This window comes from Vidua chalybeata, chromosome 18 (genome assembly GCF_026979565.1).
Source record: "Vidua chalybeata isolate OUT-0048 chromosome 18, bVidCha1 merged haplotype, whole genome shotgun sequence".
Lineage (NCBI taxonomy): Eukaryota > Metazoa > Chordata > Aves > Passeriformes > Viduidae > Vidua > Vidua chalybeata.
This window is the reverse complement of record NC_071547.1, coordinates 12,726,198-12,747,390: the sequence shown is the minus strand read 5'-3', so window position 1 is coordinate 12,747,390 and position 21,193 is coordinate 12,726,198. Positions and strand designations below refer to the sequence as shown.

The following is a 21,193-nucleotide window of genomic DNA, read 5'->3' as shown; positions in this document are numbered from 1 at the left end:
GGTCCAGGCCTGGTGTTGTGTGGTTCATTTGCAGCTTCAGAGCGATCTCCCTGTCAAGGGCCCTCGCTCTGGGTTCACATCCCAACATCACGTCCTTATTCATTCCAGGAGTTTGAGGGGACGGAAAGGAAAAGGACTGAAGTGGCCCTGGCTCAGGGATGGGACTGATTGAGATTTAATTAATCTGCTCCTTGTTTATCTCTCCCGTGGCAGCACTGAGGATCTGAGGAGCCCTTCTGGCTCCTTCCTGCCCTGAGGGATGGGATAGGATGGGATGGGATGGGATGGGATGGGATGGGATGGGATGGGATGGGATGGGATGGGATGGTGTGAGGATGAGGATTGGAATGGGTTGGGGATGAGGTGGGATAGGATGGGATGAGATGGGGGTGGGGATGGGGATGAGGAAGGGGGTGGGATTAAGATGAAGATGAGAATGGGAGGAGCATGAGTGTTGGGATGTGCTGGGATGGGGATGGAATGGAGTGAGATGGGGATGAGGATGGGCATTAGATGAGGATGAGGATTGGGATGGGGATAACATAGGGACAGGGATAGAGGTGGGATGAGGATGGGGACAGGGTTGGAAATGGGATGGGATGAAATGGGGATGAGGATGGGATAGGGATCCTCACAGAGTGGGGAGGGGGAGGGATGGGATGTGGATGGAGATAGGATGGGGATGGAATTGGAGATGGGATGGGGATGTCCCAAAACCATGGGAAAGCTGTCAGGGGTGAGGAAACTTTATGGCTGGGGATGGCACAAACCTGTGCTGGGTGCTCTCAAATCCCTCAGGACAACCCCAGGGACCTCCTGGCAGCCTGAGGGGGCTGGGATGGGGATTGGCACCACAGCGCCCTCCGGACACTCCCATCACTCCCCCGGGCACCGGGAGGGGACGTGAGCGCCCCGGGGGTGTCGTTGTGACATTTTAAAGTCACTGGCACCGAGCCCTCAGAGGCGCTGGAGGCATCAATCTCCCGGGGCCGCGCTGTCAGGTGGGTATTTAGTGAAATGTTTCCTAAATGAACGCTTGATGGGAGAAGAGGGATGGCTGCAATGTTCCGAGCCACAAGGTTATCCCGGCCGCTGGCTGCCAGCTCCCAGTGCCCGCTGGAAACCCGGGAAGGGCACCGGAGAGAGCCCCTGGGGAGGCGTCAGGAGCCTCCTCCCACACCTGGGAGCAAATCCCACCCGTAACGGGGAAACACCGGGCACAGCTGCAGGCAGCTGGTGCGGGCGGGGAAGGAAGGGGGAATGGGAAAAGCTCGGAAAGCTCTGCTGAATTTGGGTTCTGAAGGGGGAAAATAGCCCTGCTAGGGGAGGAGGCAAGAATTCTGCTTAGAGGGAATTATTCTTTATGGAAAAATGGCAAGAATCGAGATGAGCCTGTTCTTAGCGCCCCTCCAAGGGGATGCAGCCCAGGATGCTGAGGGCAGCAGTGACTCCGCTTGCTCCTGCCAGGAGATGGAGCAAGAAACAACTCGCAGAGATCTCAGTCAAAGACCCTCAAGCTCATTAACAGCATCAGAAACACTGTTCTGGACAGCACGGCCTGCCAAGGGCGGAGTGCCGGGGCACAGGGAGGGATGAGGCGTTTTCAGAAGGAAAGGTGGCAGCTCCTGGAGGGAGTTTTGCTTCCAGGACACCGGGCCTGGCTCTGCTCCCATCCTGCTGCTGGTGCACAGCAACATCAGCTCCATCTCTCCAGGATGCTGTGATCTGTTGCAGTGGGATGCCCTGTGATGCCAGAATCCGGTGGTACCCAGTGCCAGGATGGCCAGAAAGGGGCAGCAGGCACATCCCTGCAGGGCTGGGACGATACCCAGTGTCCCTGGGGCTGGGCAGAAGGTGATGGCAGTGGGACTCGAGCATTCCTGCTCCGGATCTGATCCCAGGGCAGGAATGGCAGCCCCTGCCTGGTCCTGCTGCCCGCCACGATCCCACACCCATCACACCTCGCCCAGAACTCCACACAGGGCTCCAGGGATTCACCCTCTGCTCACCAGCAGCTGGAGCAGCTCCACATCCATTTGATTCCACAACATCCGTGTTTATCCCTTCCTGGGCTGAGCGGGCAGCTCTGCTCCCCACCAGGGGTTCCAGCTTCCGTGCACAATAAATCCCTGATGAGCCTGGCCAAACACGCGGAGCTCGCCAGGGGAGCGGCTGGCCCTGGATGCCCGGTGCCATCGGGGCCTCTCCCCTCCCTTCGCCCTCTTAAATTCATTTCCCTCCTTTCTTATTCCCTGGGAGAAAAGGTGAAGGGGCACAGCCGGTGGCGATGTGCCCGCCCTCAGCAGGGATGGATGGATGGATGGATGGATGGATGGATGGATGGATGGATGGATGGATGGATGATGGATGATGGATGGATGATGGATGGGTGGATGGATGGATGGATGGATGATGGATGGGTGGATGGATGGATGGATGGATGATGGATGGATGGATGGATGGATGGATGATGGATGGATGGATGGATGGATGGATGGATGGATGGATGGATGGATGGATGATGGATGAATGGATGGATGATGGATGGATGATGGATGGATGGATGAATGATGGATGGATGATGGATGGATGATGGATGGATGGATGATGGATGGATGATGGATGATGGATGGATGGATGATGGATGATGGATGGATGGATGGATGATGGATGGATTATGGATGGATGATGGATGGATGGATGATGGATGATGGATGGATGGATGGATGGATGGATGGATGGATGGATGATGGATGATGGATGGATGATGGATGGATGGATGGATGGATGGATGGATGGATGGATGGATGGATGGATGGATGGATGATGGATGGATGGATGGATGGATGGATGGGGGTGGATAGGGGTGGATGGGGATGGATGGGGATGGATGGGCTGGATGGGGATGGTGGGGACAGCTCCAGGCTGGCAGCTGAGGGGGAATGAGGTCCCCATGTCCTCAGGAAAAGAGCAGGATCTAGCTGGCTGTGACCCCTGGGAACAGCGTTTTACCTCCTCACCTGCCCGGAGCACTGGGTGCCCTGAGCACCCCAGGGTGCCTGTGGGCAGGGGTGGGGTGTCCCATGGGCTGCTCCCCCAATTCCTGCTGGGATGTGGGTGGGCAGAGTGTGACCCCGCAGAGCCACCTGCAGCCCTGGCGTGCCCCAGTCCCCCCAGCTGCAGCCTGTCCCTGTGGTGGCCCGTGGCCAGGTGCCACAGTTGCCACACTCTGCCCTCGTGCTCACACCCTTCCCTCATGCACACACCCCCCAACACGTGCGGGAGCCCCCCAGCCCTGCCCGGGGCTTTGCCAGTGTCCCCCTGTCCCCACAGTGCCCCCTCCCTTGTCCCCCAAGGCACCCAGGGCCAGGCAGCACCCCGGGATGCAGGGGGTCAGCAGGGGGGATGGAGCAGCAGCCCATGGGGGTGGGGAGGCCACACCAGCAGCCCCTGGGCTGCACAGCCAGGCCAGAGCCATCCCTGCCTCAGTTTCCCCATCCATCCCCTCTGCCCATTCTAAGCTCTTTTCCTGAAGGAGTTGCTGGCCCAGCTCTGAACCAGCACCCTGATGCCCCTCCAGGGCTGCTGGCCCTGAGACTGACACCCACAGGTCACCCTGTGTCCCCTCTGTCCCTTTCATCCCCAGCTCTCGACATTTTATTCTATTTTTGAGAGGATTTAATGGTTTAGAAGTTAAATAATGTGAGTTGAGGAGACTTTGGGAACCCAAAATGAAGAACTGCTGCCAAAGCACTCAGGTGCTGCCTGGGATTGGCCAAGTCGCCAATTTCCTTCCTCAGGAACCCACGGCTGGGGAAGGGGCTGGGACAGGTACATGGCAAAGGCTTTTTGATGGTTTATTTTCCTTGAGCAAAGGCAGCTCACACCAACCCACACCCGCAGCTCCTGTTGAGTTCAGTTTGCTTAAAAGGGAAAAAATCAGGGTGAAGCTTCCTTTGACAGGAGAGAAATGGTCTGGGATGTGCCAGGGAGGGCAGGCAGGGAGATGGCACCGGGCTGGGAGTGTGAGAGGCAACACTGGGGGTGTGCAAAACTCTGAGTGCAGGGCTGGGAGTGCGGAAGGCTGGGAGTGTGCAGAGCCCCTGGAGCAACAGGGACCCCTGAGCCAGAGGGGGATCCATCCCTGGCTTCACCCAGTGCATCCTCTGCACATCCATCCCTACAAATCCATCTTTTCACATCCCATCCCATCCATGCCATGCCATGCCATGCCATGCCATGCCATGCCACGCCACGCCACGCCATGCCATCCCCTATGCATTCCCAGTGTATTCCCTGTCCTGCTGCCCTGCCCTGTGCTGGATAAAGCTCCCCTGGATTAATTTCAGGATGCAGGCGGTGCAGGTGACACACCAGTTGAATTCCTGTCACCGGAGGCCACATGGGAAATCAGGTCACCCTCCACATTCCTCACCGGCTGCCTTCAGCCTCCCCAGAATTCCCATGGGTATCCCACCAGCATCCCTCTGCCAAAAGAAACCCCATCCCACCCCCTCAGCCCTGCTTAAAACAAAAAACGGAAAAATCCTCCCAGCCCACCCGCGGGGATGAGCTCTGGTCAGAAGCTCCGTGAATCTGCCGGGATTTTGCTGCCGGAGAGCGGATGAAAATCATCCATCGCTGATCCCGGCGGGGCCGGGAACAGCCCCGGGGGTCGGGGCTCGCTGGGCTGGGCCGGTTTCATCCGTGATTAATTATAAAATTGAGGTCAATGCAGCACATCCTTTATTTATTCCAGGCAGGATGGGATCAGGAAGCATCAAGGATTGCAAACACCGGGCTCAGCCCCTCTGGGCCCTCCAAACCCCTCTTCCCTCAAGGAGGGATGAAAGGAGCCCCAAGGGAGCGGGGGCAGCAGGACTCTGGAGCCCTCCCGATCCCGCGGGAGCCACAGGAGGGATCCCAGCACTGCAGCTGCGCTTCCCATTAATCCCGGCACCGCTAACTGCGGCAGGCGGGCTCAGAGCAGTTTTTCCCAAAGAAAAAAAAAAGCAAAGAAGCCTCAGCTCCCCTCCTAGTGCTGTGAATTTTTATTAAAACAGGAGAAAACAGTTATTCCTTCGGAGTACAACAGTCCAGGGAATGGGAAAGCGGCTGTGCCAGGCCACAGCCATCTGAGCTGCAGCCACGTGCGGGGAATCGATCCCAGGGTTTAAATAAACAGGGATGGGACAGGGTTTACTCCACGCTTAGCCCCGGGCTGAGCCCCCGGTGCGGCTGTGGGACAGGTGAGGCTGTGGGAAGGAGGAACGGGGGATCCTGAGGGGATGTGAGGGATCCCCGGGGCAGCACCGGCTCTGCTGGAGAGTAAACGCAGCTGGAAGAGGATTCCACCCGAGAGGGGCACAGGGTTTGGGACGGACACAGGAAGGGAAGGTCAAGGCATCCCTGTTCCCCCCGCGGGGGGGTCAGAGCAAAGGCACCCACAATGGGAGAGGCAGGAGCAGGCAGCCCCGGCCCAGCCCGGGACAGCGGCATTCCCGGGGGGCTCCGAGCGGCTGGGATGCCCTGGGACCCAGGGAAAGCCCAGCCCGGAGCCCCTGGATCCCTCCAGCCCGAAGCTGCCCAGGTTTGTCACAGTTTCCAGGAACAGTAAGGTTTCATTTGGTTGGCACTAGCTGTTCTCTCGCTCCCTGTTCCCAGCAGGGAGGAGGAGGAGGAGGAGGAGGAGGAGGAGCCCTTCCTCCCACCTCCTCTCCCCAGGGAAGCAGCCCAGGATCCCCCCAAGCCCCGGGTCCTTGTCCTCCCGCTCCCTGCTCCTCTCCCACCCCCGCGGGCGCTGGGAGAGCCAGCGCGACGTTCCTGATTTACAGCACTCCACTGGAACATGCTCGGGATCCTAATGGAGCTCCCGGCACCGCCACCTGCACGGGGCTCCGGGAGCAGAGCCGGGGCTCCAGGGCCGGCCCGTGGAATTGCAGACTGGCACAAGGGGCTCTGGGCTGGCACACCGAGCTCCAGAGCCACAGGAGAGGGGTGACAACTCCTCCCAGGGAGACCCTCGGGCACACTCCTCTGCTGGCTGCCAGGGTGGGAAGGCACGGCCACAGCCCCAACCCTGGTTCCAGGGAAAAGCCTGGAGGACTGAGCCTGGAAGCAATGCTAGAAAAATAAGGGAAAAAAGCTGGAAAACCCAAGAAAACAAAGTGTCAGGAGGAGGATAACGGCTGCTAAGCTAGAGAACATCACACAGTCCGTGGGCAGCCGGCCCCGAGTCCGTGGGTGTGCAGAGGCTGGAGCAGCCGGCGGGTCTGGGGTGATCCCTCTGGAGCCCCGACTCCAGGACAGGCTCCGGCTGGGCAGGAGCCGTGGGAAGCAGCAGTGGTGCGGAGCAGTTGTTTCCTAAAGCTCCTCGAAGAAGGCCACACGGGACTTGGTGCTCTGTAGGGTGAGCTGGAAGAGAGCAGAGTGGGATGAGGGTGCACCCCGACCTCCCACAGGGCACGTCCAGGAGGGAGCTGCTGCCTATATCCCTCCTAAAATACCAGGGAATGTCGAAGCCCAGCCAGGGGGTGCGGAAGCCGGGGGTCGTGCAGCCCCCACCACAGCAAGCACAGCCCGAGGCAAAGCGGGGGCAGAGACTTCATCAAGGTCACTGGCATGGCTGAGGCTTCCAGGATTGGAATACATGGGAGACTGGATCCAGGGAGCCATCCTGGGGCCCCTGACAAGGAGGACATAAAGGGAAGCTGAAGGAGAAACACCTCAGTGAGCTGAGGAAGAACCCACAACTCTGAGAGCCACCGGACACGTGTCCCCTCTGTCACCAAACAGGGCCCATCCTCCCTGTGCTCACACCCAGCCCCATCCCACCACATGTGATCCATGCAGCCGGCCTGGGATCTCATCTCATCCCACCCCGCTCCATCCGTTCTGCCACAGGACAGAGCTGGAGAGCCCTCACTCCCAGGACAGTCCTTGCAGGCTCTGCAGGACTCGGAAACCCTTGGAAAGCTTTCCACAGCCATCCCAAAAGTAATACCCCACGGAGCAGCCGTGAGCCCATTTGCTAAGGGGCCGAAGAAGATAAAAGAAATCCACAGCAGTGGAGAAGAAATCCCAGGATTTAGAGCCAACCAATGGAGTGCAGCAGCAGAAGTGCCACCTTCCAGCCAGCTGCTGGATCACCAGGAGTTTGCCAAAGCGTGGGCTAATTGCCGGGGCTTCGTTTCAGCTGGATTAAGCATGGTGCCTTCCCAGGAATGCCAGTTTTGCTGGAACAGGAACCCTGGGATCACCTTACAGTGAGTTAAGCCCCTCAACGGAGCCATCAGGTGCTTTCCCCCCTCCCTGCTTCTCCCCCATGGCTTTTCCTCAGTAATTCCATCTCAGCTCTAATGCTGGTGGGGAAAAAAAAATCTGTATTGCAGAGGAAATTTCTACAGGGGCTTAATAATCTTCCTTGGCAGCAGTTTCCAGGCCAGGGCTGGCTCTCCTCCTCTTTAGCGTCCCCCTGGCTGCTGCAGTGTCCCCTCCAGAGCTGGCTGGAAGGTGGGTGAGGTGGGACAGGGATTCTGTGTGATGCAGGCAGCATTCTTCCTCTCTAAGGCTGGAGAGGGAAAAAAAATGGAACAGAGAGCCCCAAGCTGCTGCCAGACCAACTGCTGGGGCCATCTGACAGGAAGCCCCATTCCTGGAAGTGTTCCAGTGCCTAAAAGGGTCCAAAACAGCTGGAGAAGGATTTGGGAAAAGGCCTGGAGCAACAGGGCAAGGGGGAATGACTTCCCAGTGCCAGAGGGCAGGGATGGATGGGATATTGGGAAGGAACTCCTCCCTGGGAGGGTGGGCAGGCCCTGGCACAGGGTGCCCAGAGCAGCTGTGGCTGTCCCTGGATCCCTGGCAGTGCCCAAGGCAAGGCTGGGTGGGGCTTGGAGCATCCTGGGACAGTGGAAGGTGTCCCTGCACATGGCAGGGGTGAAATGGGATGAGCTTCAGGGCCCCTCCCAACACAAACCATTCCATGATTCCATTATCTACCTGCCATCCATCACCTTCCCAAGGCTGTGCCTCTAAATCCTAAATTCTGCAGCCTGGCTGGGGAACCAGAGCCTCCCAGCCCTCCCAGCCCACAGGAGCTCACTCCTTCCTAGCACAGCGAGGGGAGTTCCCTGCAGGATCACCCTGGCAAAGCTGCAGCCGCTGACGGAGCACAGGAAGATGTTTCCCTCAGCCTTACCAAGGAATCCCACTGTTTCAAGGCTGGCTCTCTGCCTGTAGCTACACACAGCTCTCCATTAACCCCCCACATGTTTTGGGGGTCCTGGGGTACCTCGAGGGTGGCCTGAGCCCAAAGCTGTGCCTGCCTCAGCCCGGAGATTTGGGAAGCAGGCAGAGGCAGAGCTCCGGCAGAGCTCCGGAGCATCCAGCACAGGCACAGGGAGAAGGGAGAGCCCTGCTCCTTTACTGGATGCCTTCATCCACAACATCCAAAGGCTCTGAGAGAGGCTCAGTGGTTCCTATTTTACCTGTCCAGGGAATCTGAGGCACGGGAAGAGCAGCCATACAGGGAGTCAGAGCAAAGGTGGGTCTTGAGGAGATGGGATCCCATGGAGAGGAGTGAGCACAGACTTCCCAAGAGGGCCGTGCCCTGTAGGGCACTGGCTCCCAGCAGTGGCCAGATTTTGCCACCTGAAAGGCAAACACCACAGGGATTCCTCCCTGAGAGGGTGGGGAAGCCCTGGTCTGGGTTGCCCAGAGCAGCTGTGGTTGCCCCTGGATCCCTGGCAGTGCCCAAGGCCAGGCTGGGTGGGGCTTGGAGCAGCCTGGGACAGTGGAAGGTGTCCCTGCCATGGCAGGGGGTGGCACTGGATGGGTTTTAAGGTCCCTTCCAACGGGGACCAGGAGCAGGATCTGGGCTGCCCAGCAGCTCCAGGCAGCTGTCTCCTGATATCCGACTGCAGCCAGGCTCCAGAACCACCCGAGAGGAAATCAGGGCTGCTCTTCACTGCACCCGGACTCTCCACTGCCCGGGGGGAAAACTCTCCCCTGTCCTTTTTCCTTCTCCTATTGTTTGCCTCACTGTGGAGCGCAGGCAGGGCTATCCTTGCTCCCACTGGGAGCACCACATGGACCAGTCCCGAGGGATGCACTGGGGAAGATGGGAAGAGCTGGGGGGAGCTCCAGGGCTATCCTGACTCAGCCCAGCGGGCACCTTGGGGGCTGTGGAAGCTGCTGGGCACAGGGAGCTCTCTGCAGGGAAATCCTGCTCCCTCAACTGGTTTTCCTTTCTTTTCTGCACTGGGATGTGAAAGCAAAGGGAAGAGCACCACCCTGTGCTGGCCTCTCCATCATCTGCTGGGGGGAAAGCCTCCAACACCTCCAAAATCTCTCCGCAGTCTCCGCATCCCTTTCTCCTGGTCAGGCGAGAAGAAATAAATATCCCTCCCCGTAGCGTAACGCTGTGCAGGGTGATTAAGAGGGAGTTACATCCTCGTCAGTGCGGAGAAAAGGAAAAAAAAAATTGATTTACAAGCAGTATTATGATAATCTCCTTCCTGCAGGAGGGAGGGTGGGCTCCCGATGCTCTACCAGAGCCATCAAGGAAAATTTAGAGGGAGAGAGAGGCAGCGCAATTAAGCGGCCTGAGCTCAAAATGAATCAGGATCTCAGGAAGGGAGGAGAGGGAAGAGTCCTGCTCCCCGCATTCCTGCAATGGGGCTCCTCTGAGCCTGCTGCTACCCAGGGCTGCCGGACTGATTTGATTTAGGAAACACAAACAAACCAAAGCAACCTAGCAAGTGCCTGGCAGGCACAGGAGGTTCGGAGCAGGTGACCCAATAACTGCAGGCACAGCAGTGCTGAGGCTGGGCAAACCCAATCCAGGGAAACCCCCCAAGGATCCAGTGAGCCCCAGAGTGGGGCCATCCCCATGCAACAGGGAGGGGAATGGGCTGCAACTCACACCAATCTGCCCCCAGACCTCCCCAACAGGGAGAGGTTTAAGATGTTTCATTTTCTTGCTGTTTCCTTGTTTATCCTGCAGTATGGCCAGGCTGGAGGAGAGGGGGACCTGTGCCACCCTCATCCTGTGTGATGCCAAGATGTTTTCCTGCTGCTGGGAAGATCTACAGTCCTTGCTAATCACCAGCCAGTGCTCCACACACACAATCCTCTTTATTCCCCACTTGCTGCCCTGGTGCCTTTCTCCATCCCTGCTCACCCCCCAGTCCCACCGGCCAGGTGGAACTCTCAATTCTCACTGTGTTACTTTTGAACCCAAAGCCTATTTTCCTGTGATTCCTCCCATTTCCCTCCCTGCTCCTCTCTCCCTCCCACGCTGTCTTTATTCTCTCCGGAGCACAACTGTCCCCCAGCCCCCGACGCTTTGATGAGCCCATTTGAAAGGAGAAGATGACGCTCCATGTGAAGGAAACGCTTTTCAAAGGCTGCCACAGAAATAGCTGATAGGCCTGACGTTTTCTACTTTCCTCTTGCTCCTTGTAAACAAGGAAAAGAGGCTGTCGTGTCCCAGTTTAACTGCTTGGGAGTTTCACTTCCCAGCTCCGAGGAGAACCGGGAAGAAAACGAACCTGGAAGGGATGTGGTCTGTCACACGTGGGGGTGAGTGGGCAAGATCCACGTGGGATGAGCCTCTGTCTCCTTCTACACTAGGAAAATGTGCTCCCAGAGCTGCTTTGCCCACTTGGTGTCTCCTGGCTCCCACCTGCACACCAGCCAGGTGCCAGGCTGAGTGAGAAGCTGGCAGCCTCACTCATCTTTTCCAGCTTCACAGCTCCCAAGGAAATGGGAAACGCCAGTGCTGCTGCTCCTGGGAAGTCCCTTGCTGGTGGTGTGCCCGTTCTGCCTTCCCTTTCCAGCTGGGATTGGGTCATACAGCCCTGCAGGAGACTGAGGAGCACCTCATCCCTGTCCCAAGATCCACAGGGAAGGATGGCAGCTCAGCCTGCTCTGTCCCACCCAGGCTCCCTCCTTTTGTCCTTCCCAGGGCATTCCTTGTGCTGGTCTCTTCTCTCTGGAAGGGGCACATCCTCCTCCCAACAAACTACTAGAGCAAACCAGACCTGTTCCAGGGAATCTGCAGTTCAAGAAGGGGAGAGATGAGGGAGTCCCCAGGAGGTGACAGGGACCCCACAGGAATTGTGAAGTCCTCAAGGGACACATTTCAGTGATCCCTAGCACACTGCTCTCCCAGTGCAGGTAGAAAATAAAGCATCTGCCCTGGTGCCAGCCTCCCAGCATCCTTCCACCTGTCCAGATGATGAAGGAGCCTCGTGACATTTGGGGGTGGCACATCCTGTCTGCATGATGAGACACTCAGGCAGCACTGCCATCACCAGCCATCAGTGTCCTCACAAGGACACACCACAGCCTATCCCAAAGGTGGCAGGAGGGAAGACAAAGCTGCAGAAGTCCCTCTGGCTCTGCCCCATCTGTGCTTCCAGCTGGGAACTGCTCATTGGCTAAATCCAAGGGGGACCTTAAAACTCATCCAGTTCCACCCCCTGCTATGGGCAGGGACACCTTCCACTAGCCCAGGGTGCTCTAAGCCCCAGTGTCCAACCTGGCCCTGGACACTTCCAGGGATCCAGGAGCAGCCACAGCTTCTCTGGGCACCCTGTGCCAGGGCCTCCTCACCCTCACAGCCAGAAATTCCTTCCCAATATCCCATCCATCCCTGTGGCAGTGGGAAGCTATTCCCTGTGTCCTCTCCCTCTATCCTTTGTCCCAAGTACCTCTCCAGCTCTCCTTTAGGCACTAGAAGGGGCTCTAAGGTCTCCCTGGAGCCTTCTCCAGCCTGAACACCCCCAGCTCAGATCTCAAAGCATCTCCACAATGAACATTAGCCAAGCCAAGGGCAACACTGCACTATGTCCAGGATCAGAGCCAGGAAAGGAGCCAGCAGGATCTGCAGGATCCCCATGGGCACCAAAAGTGATCCCCTGGGATTGAGCTCAAGCCCCGGAGAAGCTGCTCTCAGCCACGTGAGAGCCTGGCAGGAGAGGCTGAGGCTGCCTGTGGAAGGACCAGAGGCTCAACGACAAAGCTGCTTGTCTGGGAACAGGCGTGGAGATTTGCTCCTTGCCTGGATACTTCAAAGGGCTTAAATCCCAGTAAATAAGCATGACTGTGCAAGAAGAAAGCAACTGGAATCAAAGACCTGATTGTGTTTTAGCAGCCTGTCCTGGGAGCTTTCCTGCAGTGGAGGAGATCAGGAAGAAGTGGGTTTTTCACCTTCTACCACAGACTAAGTGACAAACCCTCCTGAATCGGAGCCAGCTGGAGTCACAGCACCAGCCCACAGCAGGGAGCTACGGAGAAGGGAGAGCAGCTTCCAGATGAGGTGTCTGTGCTGTGCCCACAGAGCTCATAAAAAGGGATTAGCATGTTAACCACGTAATTAAACATGAAAAACTTAGCAGGCGCCTTCAAAGGCAGGCACCAAACCCCAGAGGTCACACTGCAGTGCTCACTGTGCAGCTGCTTTAATTATGGGGGCTCCTCCTGGGCACTGGAACTCTCCCAGCTGCTGGAAGTCTTCCCACAAACTGACAGGACTTCATTTCACTTCCTTGTGCTGTGGCCACAAGTGGATTTCACCCCAAATTTACCTGCCATGGAGCTCTTCAAGCCAGGTGGGATGTGTTTCATCCACAGCCAGTCTGTCTGGAGATATCCAACACCTCCCCCAAGGTGGCCCAGACCTGCAGGGTCACCCCTTTTAGCCTCTTCCCCATGGAACTGCTTAACAATGAGAGCAGCCTGTTTTGGGGAACACCTGCAGCTCCCCACAGCTGGCACAAACCCCAAACTGCAGGGATTTATAGCCCCTGGAATGGCTATAAATGGTGCAGTGAAGAACAGCACAGCCTTGTGCTGAGTTCTCCTGGGTAAAACCTGCCTCTGCACCCGAGCTCCAGAGGTGCTGTGGAATTGCTCTATCTTTTCCAAAAGCAATTCCCATCTGCTCTGCCACCCATGAATGTGGCATCCCAGTACTTCCCTAAGTGCCACTGACTCCAAACTCCTGAAACCCTGTGGCTGTGCAAGAACTTCACCCCAGGGCAGAACAGGAAAGCTTCCCCAAACTCATCCTCCCGAAGGAGGGAGTGGATGCTCAGCACATACAGCCTGCAGATTGAGGGCAAATCCTTGGAGGAAAGCAGGCTCCAGGAATAAGAGATGTGGCATTAACAGAGCAGAACCCCCTGGGCAGGAGGAGGTGAGGAACAGGCAGAGGCAGGGCAGGGAGAAGGACAACTCCTGTCCCCAGGTGTGCTGGTGACCTTCCCCTGCCACAAGAGCCACTTGCAGACACCAGCTGTCCTCAGTCCTCTGCTTTACCTTCCTGGGATGCTTCTCAAATAGGCAGAGCATCCTCGTGCCGCTCAGCTCCAGAGACGGAGCTGCGCATTTTTAGCCCGTTTTGACAGTGTTGGCAGTAGAGATGTTGGCGTTTGTTTGGGGTATTTTTTTTACATCCTGAATTTCTTTCTGCAACAAACAAGGGGGGAAGGTGCTGGTTTACTTCATTAAAGGAATCTTCAAAGGCTGCCCTGCACCTCCGATAGATTCCCAACCACCGGTGCAAAAACAGGCGCGCTGAATTATTTAAGTGCCTCCACCTGAACTCCCCCTCTGAGGCTGCCAACACAACTTCTACCAAGAAAGAAGCTTCCCAGCACGGAGGATCAGGTATAGGAACAAATGCAGAGAGGCTGGGAGTGCTCCTGAGGGAGGGAGAGCCGGGCCGGACGGGTGACCGCGGGCAGCCGGTCCCGCTGGAGCGCAGGCAAGCTCATGCACGGGTTAGTGCCACAGCCAGATCCCAGCACCCCCACGCAGAGTACCTTGGAATAACCTACTTGGAATTCTCAAATGCAGATAGGTCTTCTGCCCTGGGCTTGAGGCTAAACCAGCAAAATAAAATGAACAACAAATAATAATAATAATCCCCGTGTGTGATACAAGGGCAGGTGATCAGTGGGATCTCAGGGCTTGCCTGGAGCAATCAGCAGCTTCCAGGTGAGGCAGAGGGTTGGTGCTATTGAAGTATTGCTGGACTGATATCCCATTCCCAGTGCCCTATGTTTCCTTGCCTTCATCACTGCGAAGACAAAAGCCCTGCTGACCTTCCTGAGCAGAGCAGGCTGTAATTTCCCTCTGATGTCTCCACTAATAGTCTATTATTTGGGAACCTTTGCTCCATGCTGAGATGCAGCAGCCAGGCAGCCCCCGCTCCCTCCGGAAGGGAGGGGACGGGACAAGACTCCATCTTCAAAGGGAAGCAAAGTGATGGCACTGTGACAAGCCCTGACAGACATGGTAATGATGGCCCAGCCACCCTCTTTAAGGGAGACAAATGGGACCATCAGCTCTCTATGAACTCCTCTCTGTCAGAAGTGAAAACTTAGCAGTTTCTGTTTAAACCAAGGACTTGGAACACAAAGACAAATCCTTCCAAAACCTACTGGGAGCAGAAACGCCTCCAGATTCTACAATGACAAAAGGGGTTGTGAAGATTTTTATTTTCTCTGCTCTAGTGTGACAGGAACCTGAATAGCTCCAGGCCAGCATGGGAAAACTAGCAAGTGAGCCCTGCTAGATTCATTTTCCTGCCCCAATTCAGTGATCACCAACTCCCAGCCATGAAAGTCGGCAAGAACTGATATTTCCAAATCCTTTCAGACATAACTTCTGGCTGGGAGTAGTAAAGAGAGTAGAATTTGTTTTTCAAGCCCGCAGTTTTTACCATGGCCTGCATCCCGTGCTGTACAGATTTCCAAAACCTTCCCGAGGACAGCTGCTAGCAGAAAGCCAGCCAGGAAAAAGCCTTCGCAGGGAAAAAAAGCCTTTGCAGGTGAGTGGGGCTGACCACCACCATCCAAATCCATCGTGGATGTGCCCCAGCCCCTCGCTACAGAGCCCAGCACTGAGGCAAAGGAAAAAGATGGGATGTAGAAAAATAAAGAAGGGGTTTTGTTGTGAGCTTTCAGGTGACCCCCATGTCAGCAGACCCAGGCAGCCTCAATTTTTGGCTGAAGTTCCTCATGTCAGCCCCACTGCAGGAGGCAGGTGGCTCCAGGGAGCAGAGGTCTCACCCCCTCTGCCAGCAAAGGCTTTGCTGTTAGTGACTGAAGCTGCACTACAGGTTTCTCTAGAGAGATTAAAAGAGAGGAAGAGCCTTTGGCTTTTTCCACTGAGAGCTCCTAAGCCAGGAGTATTTCTGCCCTCATTATTCACCAGACAAGCTCAGTGCTCGTAGGGAATGGCTGCAATAGGCAGGGAGGGCTTTTCCTGTTCACTGGGGATGCAGAGCCCTTCCAACAACATCCTTGGACAGCTTTTAAGGTTCAGAAAGACCTTCAGCCCTGGAGACATCCCTCCCCACAGCACTGGAGAGACCAGGCTGGGTCAGGACACCAGAATTCCAGAAGCTGGAATTCTCCAATCAAAGCTAAGCAGCTGGGGAAGAAAGCCTAGATTCAACAATTTTATTATCAAAAGCAGGGTGATTTTAGGGTTCTTTTTAAAGGGTTTCATCACGGGAGATACAAACTGGGGCCTTCTGATACCTTTTTAATAGTGTTGTGCTTGCTGTTGCCCCGGCTGGAGTTCTCGTTGTGCAAAATATCCAGAGCTGTCTCTCTCTCCTTGAGCTTCAGCGCCTCGATTTCTGTCTTCAGCTCGTTGAGCTGCTCCTGCAGGTGCTTGCTCCTCTCCATGTACTCCACCCTAATACACACACAGAACAGCCCTGGGTTAGCACTGACCAGCAGCACGTGCTGATGTGACACCTGATAACAGACTTATAACAGAAACAGCTTTTCTTCATTATTTTTAGCGTGTGGAACTGATAATATCAGTTTATAGCACACAGTGAGCTACTCAGAGCAATTATTTGTTCCTTATTAAAGGGACCCAGACAGCCAACCCAGCAATAAAAGTGTAAGTTATATTATTATTATTATACAAATTAAACCCAAGCTGGGTGGTATTTTAAGTCTCCCAATTTGCAAGTGAAGCTGACTAAGGTTTACACCACACAGTGGTTTAAGCAGCTACTCAGGAGAGCTCTACACCCCTGCACCCCTTCCCAAACCTGCTCCACAACCCAAATCCACAAATCTTTCCATGAGGAAGGACCCTGATGTACTGACTTGTCATGTTTTAGAGAGATTTAGCTTGTAAACTGTGTGGAAGCAAGTGCTATCCCCAAAATATCAGGTATCTTATTATCCCCTTAAAGTATCAGGTATTTTTATATCTGATATGACACAGAGCATGAGAGCATGCCAGGCAGAGAGAAAGTCTCCCCCAAAAAAAAAAAAAAAAAAAAAAAAAAAAAAAAAAAAAAAAAGGGAAAAAAACAACCCCCAAAGCCAGCCATTCCCAGGACTTCCACAATGAAAAATCAACTGGAAAAATCACCTCATGAACTTTGGACCTGTGATTAACCCCCTGAGTCAGGTCAGAGGGCCAGCAGGGTAATAGGAACCCTTTCCAGTGCCAAAATTTTTAAAGAGGTTTATCCCAGCACCCAAGGAAAGAGAACAGCCCCAGAAAAGACAGGAAAAGGATCCTATTGCTTTCAGCATTTGGCAGAGGCAGCTCTCCCTGCTCAGGAGAGCAGGATGACCTAGATAGCAACCTGGGTACAGAACCAGGAATTATCCTGTTATTTTCAGCTTCTATCTTTTTCCTTCTGGCTTTGGGAAAAGTTTTTAGAAGTTCTTAATCTCCTGTCTCTAGGTCTGTGGTTTCATACACAGGAGAGGGCACTGAGCAGAGGCAAACCAAAGCAGCCTCTGGGATCCAGGGGTCATTGCAGCCTCAGGAAGTTTTGGCCCGAGAGGGATGACAGAGCCATTGTGGCTTTGATCTACGACCCAATCGATGAACAAAGCACATCATTATTACAGAGATTAAAATCTGATCTGCTTTGATTTCTGTTCAATTGGTAATTTCGAAGGCTACACTTACACCCTCAGGAAAACACAAGATCAAAGCTCATGATCACATCCAAACTTGCTGGCGAACACTTTACATCCAGGAACGTGACACAAATTCCAAGGAAAAGGGGTTAAAGCCCTAGTGCAGGACTGTAACACACCCCAGCTATCACCACATTCCCTGGACACCTGCAAAGCCTCAAGCTCAGGCCTCCAGCACGCAGCCTGCTGTTAACTCTTCCCACCACTGTGGGCAATTCCAGCCTGAGCAGGAGCCAGGATTCCCACATGGAGAGGAACTGCCTGGAGCAGGGCCCTGAGCTCCCCTGTGAGCAGGTGACACCAGGTCCCCACGAGGGAAAGGCTCAGCCAGGACAAGCCCAGCATTTTTCAGGTTGGAAAAGCCCTCTGAGGTTACCAAGTCCAACCATTCCCCAGCACTGCCAAGGCCCTATGTCTGCAAGTGCCACATCCACATGGCCTTTACATCCTTCCAGGGATGGGACTCCAGCACTGTCCTGGGCAGCTGTACTGAACAGCTCTTTCCATGAAGAAAGGTTCCCTAATATCAATCCTGAGCCTCCCCAGCCTGAGGCCGTTCCCTCTCCTCCTGTCCCTGTTCCCTGGAGCACAGCCCGACCTGCCCCGGCTGTCCCCTCCTGTCAGGAGTTGTGCAGAGCCACAAGGTCCCTCCTGAGCCTCCTTTTCTCCAGGCTGAGCCCCTTTCCAGCTCCCTCAGCCTCTCCTGGGGCTCCAGCCCCTTCCCAGCTCCGTTCCCTTCCCTGGACATGCTCCAGCCCCTCCAGGTCTCTCTGTCAGGAGGGTCCCAGAGCTGCCCCAGCACTGGAGGTGCCCCAGCAGTGCCAGCTCAGGGGACAGGCACTGCCCTGCTCCTGCTGCCACCCCAGGGCTGGCACAGCCCAGGTGCCCTTGGCCTTCCTGGCCACACCTGGCTCAAGTTCAGCACAAATCCCAGCCCAGCCCAAACTGGATGCATGCCACATACTTCTCCTTCTCGATTTCCATGGACAGCCTCTTCATGTCTGTATCCTTGAAGTCAAAGGAGAGGCTGTCACTGATGAGGTTGTAGCTTGGCAGGTCAGTGGGCAGTGCTGTGGTACTTGAGTTCATGGACTGCTGAAGAGAGAGCACAAGTTAATTACTCTGGGCCACACAATGTCACTACAGCCAATGTTCTGCAACGCCAACGTAAAATCAGAGCAACGCTTGAGCCCAGAGTCCTGAGCACAAGATCAGCCTGGACATCCCCTTGCTCCATTCCCAATTTGCTCCCCAATTCAAAGCCATTGCCCCTCCAGGATTCTTTGTAGTCCTAAAAGAGGAGACAACACACCACCTGCCTTCAAAATCTATTGACAAAACTTGGTAAAATCAAGGCTTTATCACTGCTGTGTCACTTTAAGCTGCCTCTTGGGAGTCATCTGTCTGCTATTTAACATTCAATCAGGCTTATAAAGTTCAAGCTGTGAGCAGGGACAATGTAAGATCCTGTGTGACAGCAGAGTCTTGCACTCCACAGCTCCCCAAAGCCTGAGCAAAGACCAATGTGACCCCAAGGATGTCATTCCAGCAAGGTCCATGGAGATGCACATTTTTATCTCCTCAGTAATTTACAGCTCTAAAGGTTTAGAAACCACTTCTAGATTCAGCTGGAAATGGAGATAACACAGCAAACCACTCCTGGAACACCTGAGCAAGGATTTGGGACTTTCTTCCTCCTGCAAAATGCTTTGCTATCCCCCAGTGACACACACTGCCAGGCCCTCAGGTTTTATCTTCTCCTAAAAAATGACCCTTCTTCCTCTCAGTCAAAAATTCTGTCACACCTCTAACAAATGGGCTCATTAGGAAGATAGGAATATCCTGCTGGAGTCATGGCTCTGCTCCTGCAGCACACTGGATGAGGTGGCAAGCAGGGCACATGCAGCATCAGATGGGGCTGAGTCACAACTGCTGCCAGCCTGCTCAGCCCTGCTCTGGGGTATGAGAAACCCAGCCCAGCATCCCAAAGATCCTCCACCTCCCTCCTGGATGATCCTTCTTGCTTTAAGGGATTCCTGTAAGGAAAACAACATGCCCAAAGCTGGAATGGCACTGCTGAGTACCTGCTCTATCAAATGAGAGTTTGAGCTTCCATTTGCTCTTTCTTTCCTTCATTTCTCCTATTTGGGATACTCCAAGCACTGTTTTCAGTTAGCTCCTCTTCAGCAAGACCTGCAAGCACTGGGGTGACAGATTTACTCTGCACAATAACCTGCCTCTTCCCTCACCACCAGCCTGGAATTCACAAACAGCCAGGGCTCGATCCCAGCTCGGACAAATCTGAGAGGGACAACATTTCATCGATCGGCGAAGCTGGAACACAAACACCTCATACAAGCATAAACAAGGAGGTGCCTCAAACTGCACTTGGCCTGGCTGGAGCCTTCCAGGTGAGTTAAGACCCACATGACAAGGAAACCCAACTCCTTCCTCCCCCTCTGCTGCCAGCACGGAACAAAGCCACATTAATTCTGGAGCAGGCGCTGGAAGGGACAGCTCAGTACCTAAATTCCAGTCTCGAAGGAAAGGGGACAGGTCTGCCAAAGCATTTAACTGATTTAAATACTTGCATCCCATTGACATTCAAGTCCCTTCCCTGTAAGGCACACAGGCGTTCCCAAAGTCCTTCCCACGTGAGGTTCTCCTGTCCCTGCAGCGCAGGGGAGCCAGGAGCATCCGAGCCAGCCTGCTGGCCTTCAAACAACCTTTAGCTTGTTTTTTTTTCAGTACAAGCTTTGTTGGGTTTTGTTTTTAAAAACTCGCAACAGCAGCAGTAACAGTTGAGCAGGAATTTCAGTTGCTGCAGCCATTAAGGCCTGAGCCAATTCATCAGGGTTGCTACAGCCACTACTTCCTTCTCTTCCCTCAGCACTGCTCTGCTGTGGAGCATGGGAAAAAATCGGTGGAGAACTCAGAGAGCAGCAGGAGTGAGAAGGAGTATGGAAAAACCAAAGAGTGAGCAGGTTCAGGGCTCTCAAAGGCACAGGATTGATATCTGGAGCAAAGCATTTAACAGAATCATGGAATGGTTTGGGTGGGAAGAGACCTTAAAGCTCATCCTGTTCCACCCCCTGCCATGGCCAAGGACACCTTTCACTATCCCAGGGTGCTCCAAGCCCCAGTGTCCAACCTGACTTTGGACACTTCCAAGAATCCAGGGGCAGCCACAGCTGCTCTGGGCACCCTGTGCCAGGGCCTGCCCACCCTGCCAGGGAACAATTCCTTCCCAATATCCCATCCATCCCTGCCCTCTGGCACTGGGAAGCCATTCTCTGTGTCCTGTCCCTCCATCCCTTGTCCCCAGTCCCTCTCCAGCTCTCCTGGAGCCCCTTTAGACCCTGCAAGGGGCTCTGAGCTCTCCCTGGAGCCTTCTCCTCTCCAGGTGAGCACCCCCAGCTCTCCCAGCCTGGCTCCAGAGCAGAGGGGCTCCAGCCCTTGGAGCAGCTCCGTGGCCTCCTCTGGATTGGCTCCAGCAGCTCCAACTCCTTCCTGTGCTGAGTCCCCAGATCTGGAGGCAGCTCTGCAGGTGGGGTCTCACCTGGGCAGGGCAGAGGAACAGAATTCCTGTTGCAGATTCCCTGCCATTAGCAACAATCCCAGGCAGCTCTTTCAGCAGGTGGTGTTATTTCTAATCCAGGGCCGTGGGGTGATAAAAAGGACAGGGAGCTTTTTCCATATGTGTTCCCTGACCTGGAACAAACTGCAAAGCCCTGTTCCTGCAATACAGCAATTTCCTGCCGTTAAGAGGCAAGCACCACGCCGGCAGCAGCCATCCCTTGGATCCCTCTGGAATACAGAGCGACACAGAGGATCCAGAGGGAGCACAGAGCACGTCAAGAGGGTTCCCCTGCAGGGAAAGCTCCTCCTGGTGCTGCCATTGCCTTTATTTTGCTGCTCAGGAATTTGGGCAAGCCCAAACCAGCCACTGACAGCTCCCACAGGATCAGAGAGGAGGTGATTGCCTTTAGCTGGCACCTGAAGGGCACTGAGGGAGGCAAAGATTTGCGGCCAAGTCCGTAAGGAATGAGTTGTTCTCCAAGCCCTGACGGCCTGAGTCTCAGATCCACATCTCACTTCTCATGCATCACCTACCAGTGACATCATAAAAGCAGCATGGGCTTCAAGGACTAAAAAAACACTCAAACAAGTTTTAAAGATTGGAGACTGGAAAGTTGAAAAATATATATATTTAACTGTTT

The 21,193-nt window shown here is 54.9% G+C and overlaps 1 protein-coding gene across 7 annotated transcripts in view; it reads right to left on the bottom strand.

Annotated features, from left to right (window-relative positions):
* Window positions 1-5,028: 5,028 nt before the first annotated feature.
* The window catches only part of NF2 (NF2, moesin-ezrin-radixin like (MERLIN) tumor suppressor), a 46,890-nt gene continuing 30,725 nt past the window's right edge, over window positions 5,029-21,193 (bottom strand). For 2 of the 7 annotated variants that reach the window (XM_053959366.1, XM_053959369.1), the window contains 4 exons: window positions 17,938-18,065; window positions 15,555-15,714; window positions 13,845-13,889; window positions 5,029-6,414 (listed from right to left, as the gene is read on the bottom strand). In XM_053959366.1, coding sequence (XP_053815341.1) covers window positions 13,854-13,889; window positions 15,555-15,714; window positions 17,938-18,065 — 324 coding nt within the window. In that variant the 3' untranslated portion in view covers window positions 5,029-6,414; window positions 13,845-13,853. Of the gene's footprint in view, window positions 6,415-13,844; window positions 13,890-15,554; window positions 15,715-17,937; window positions 18,069-21,193 lie in introns of all 7 variants that reach the window. The other 5 variants (XM_053959363.1, XM_053959367.1, XM_053959364.1 and 2 more) reach the window with 3 other exon arrangements.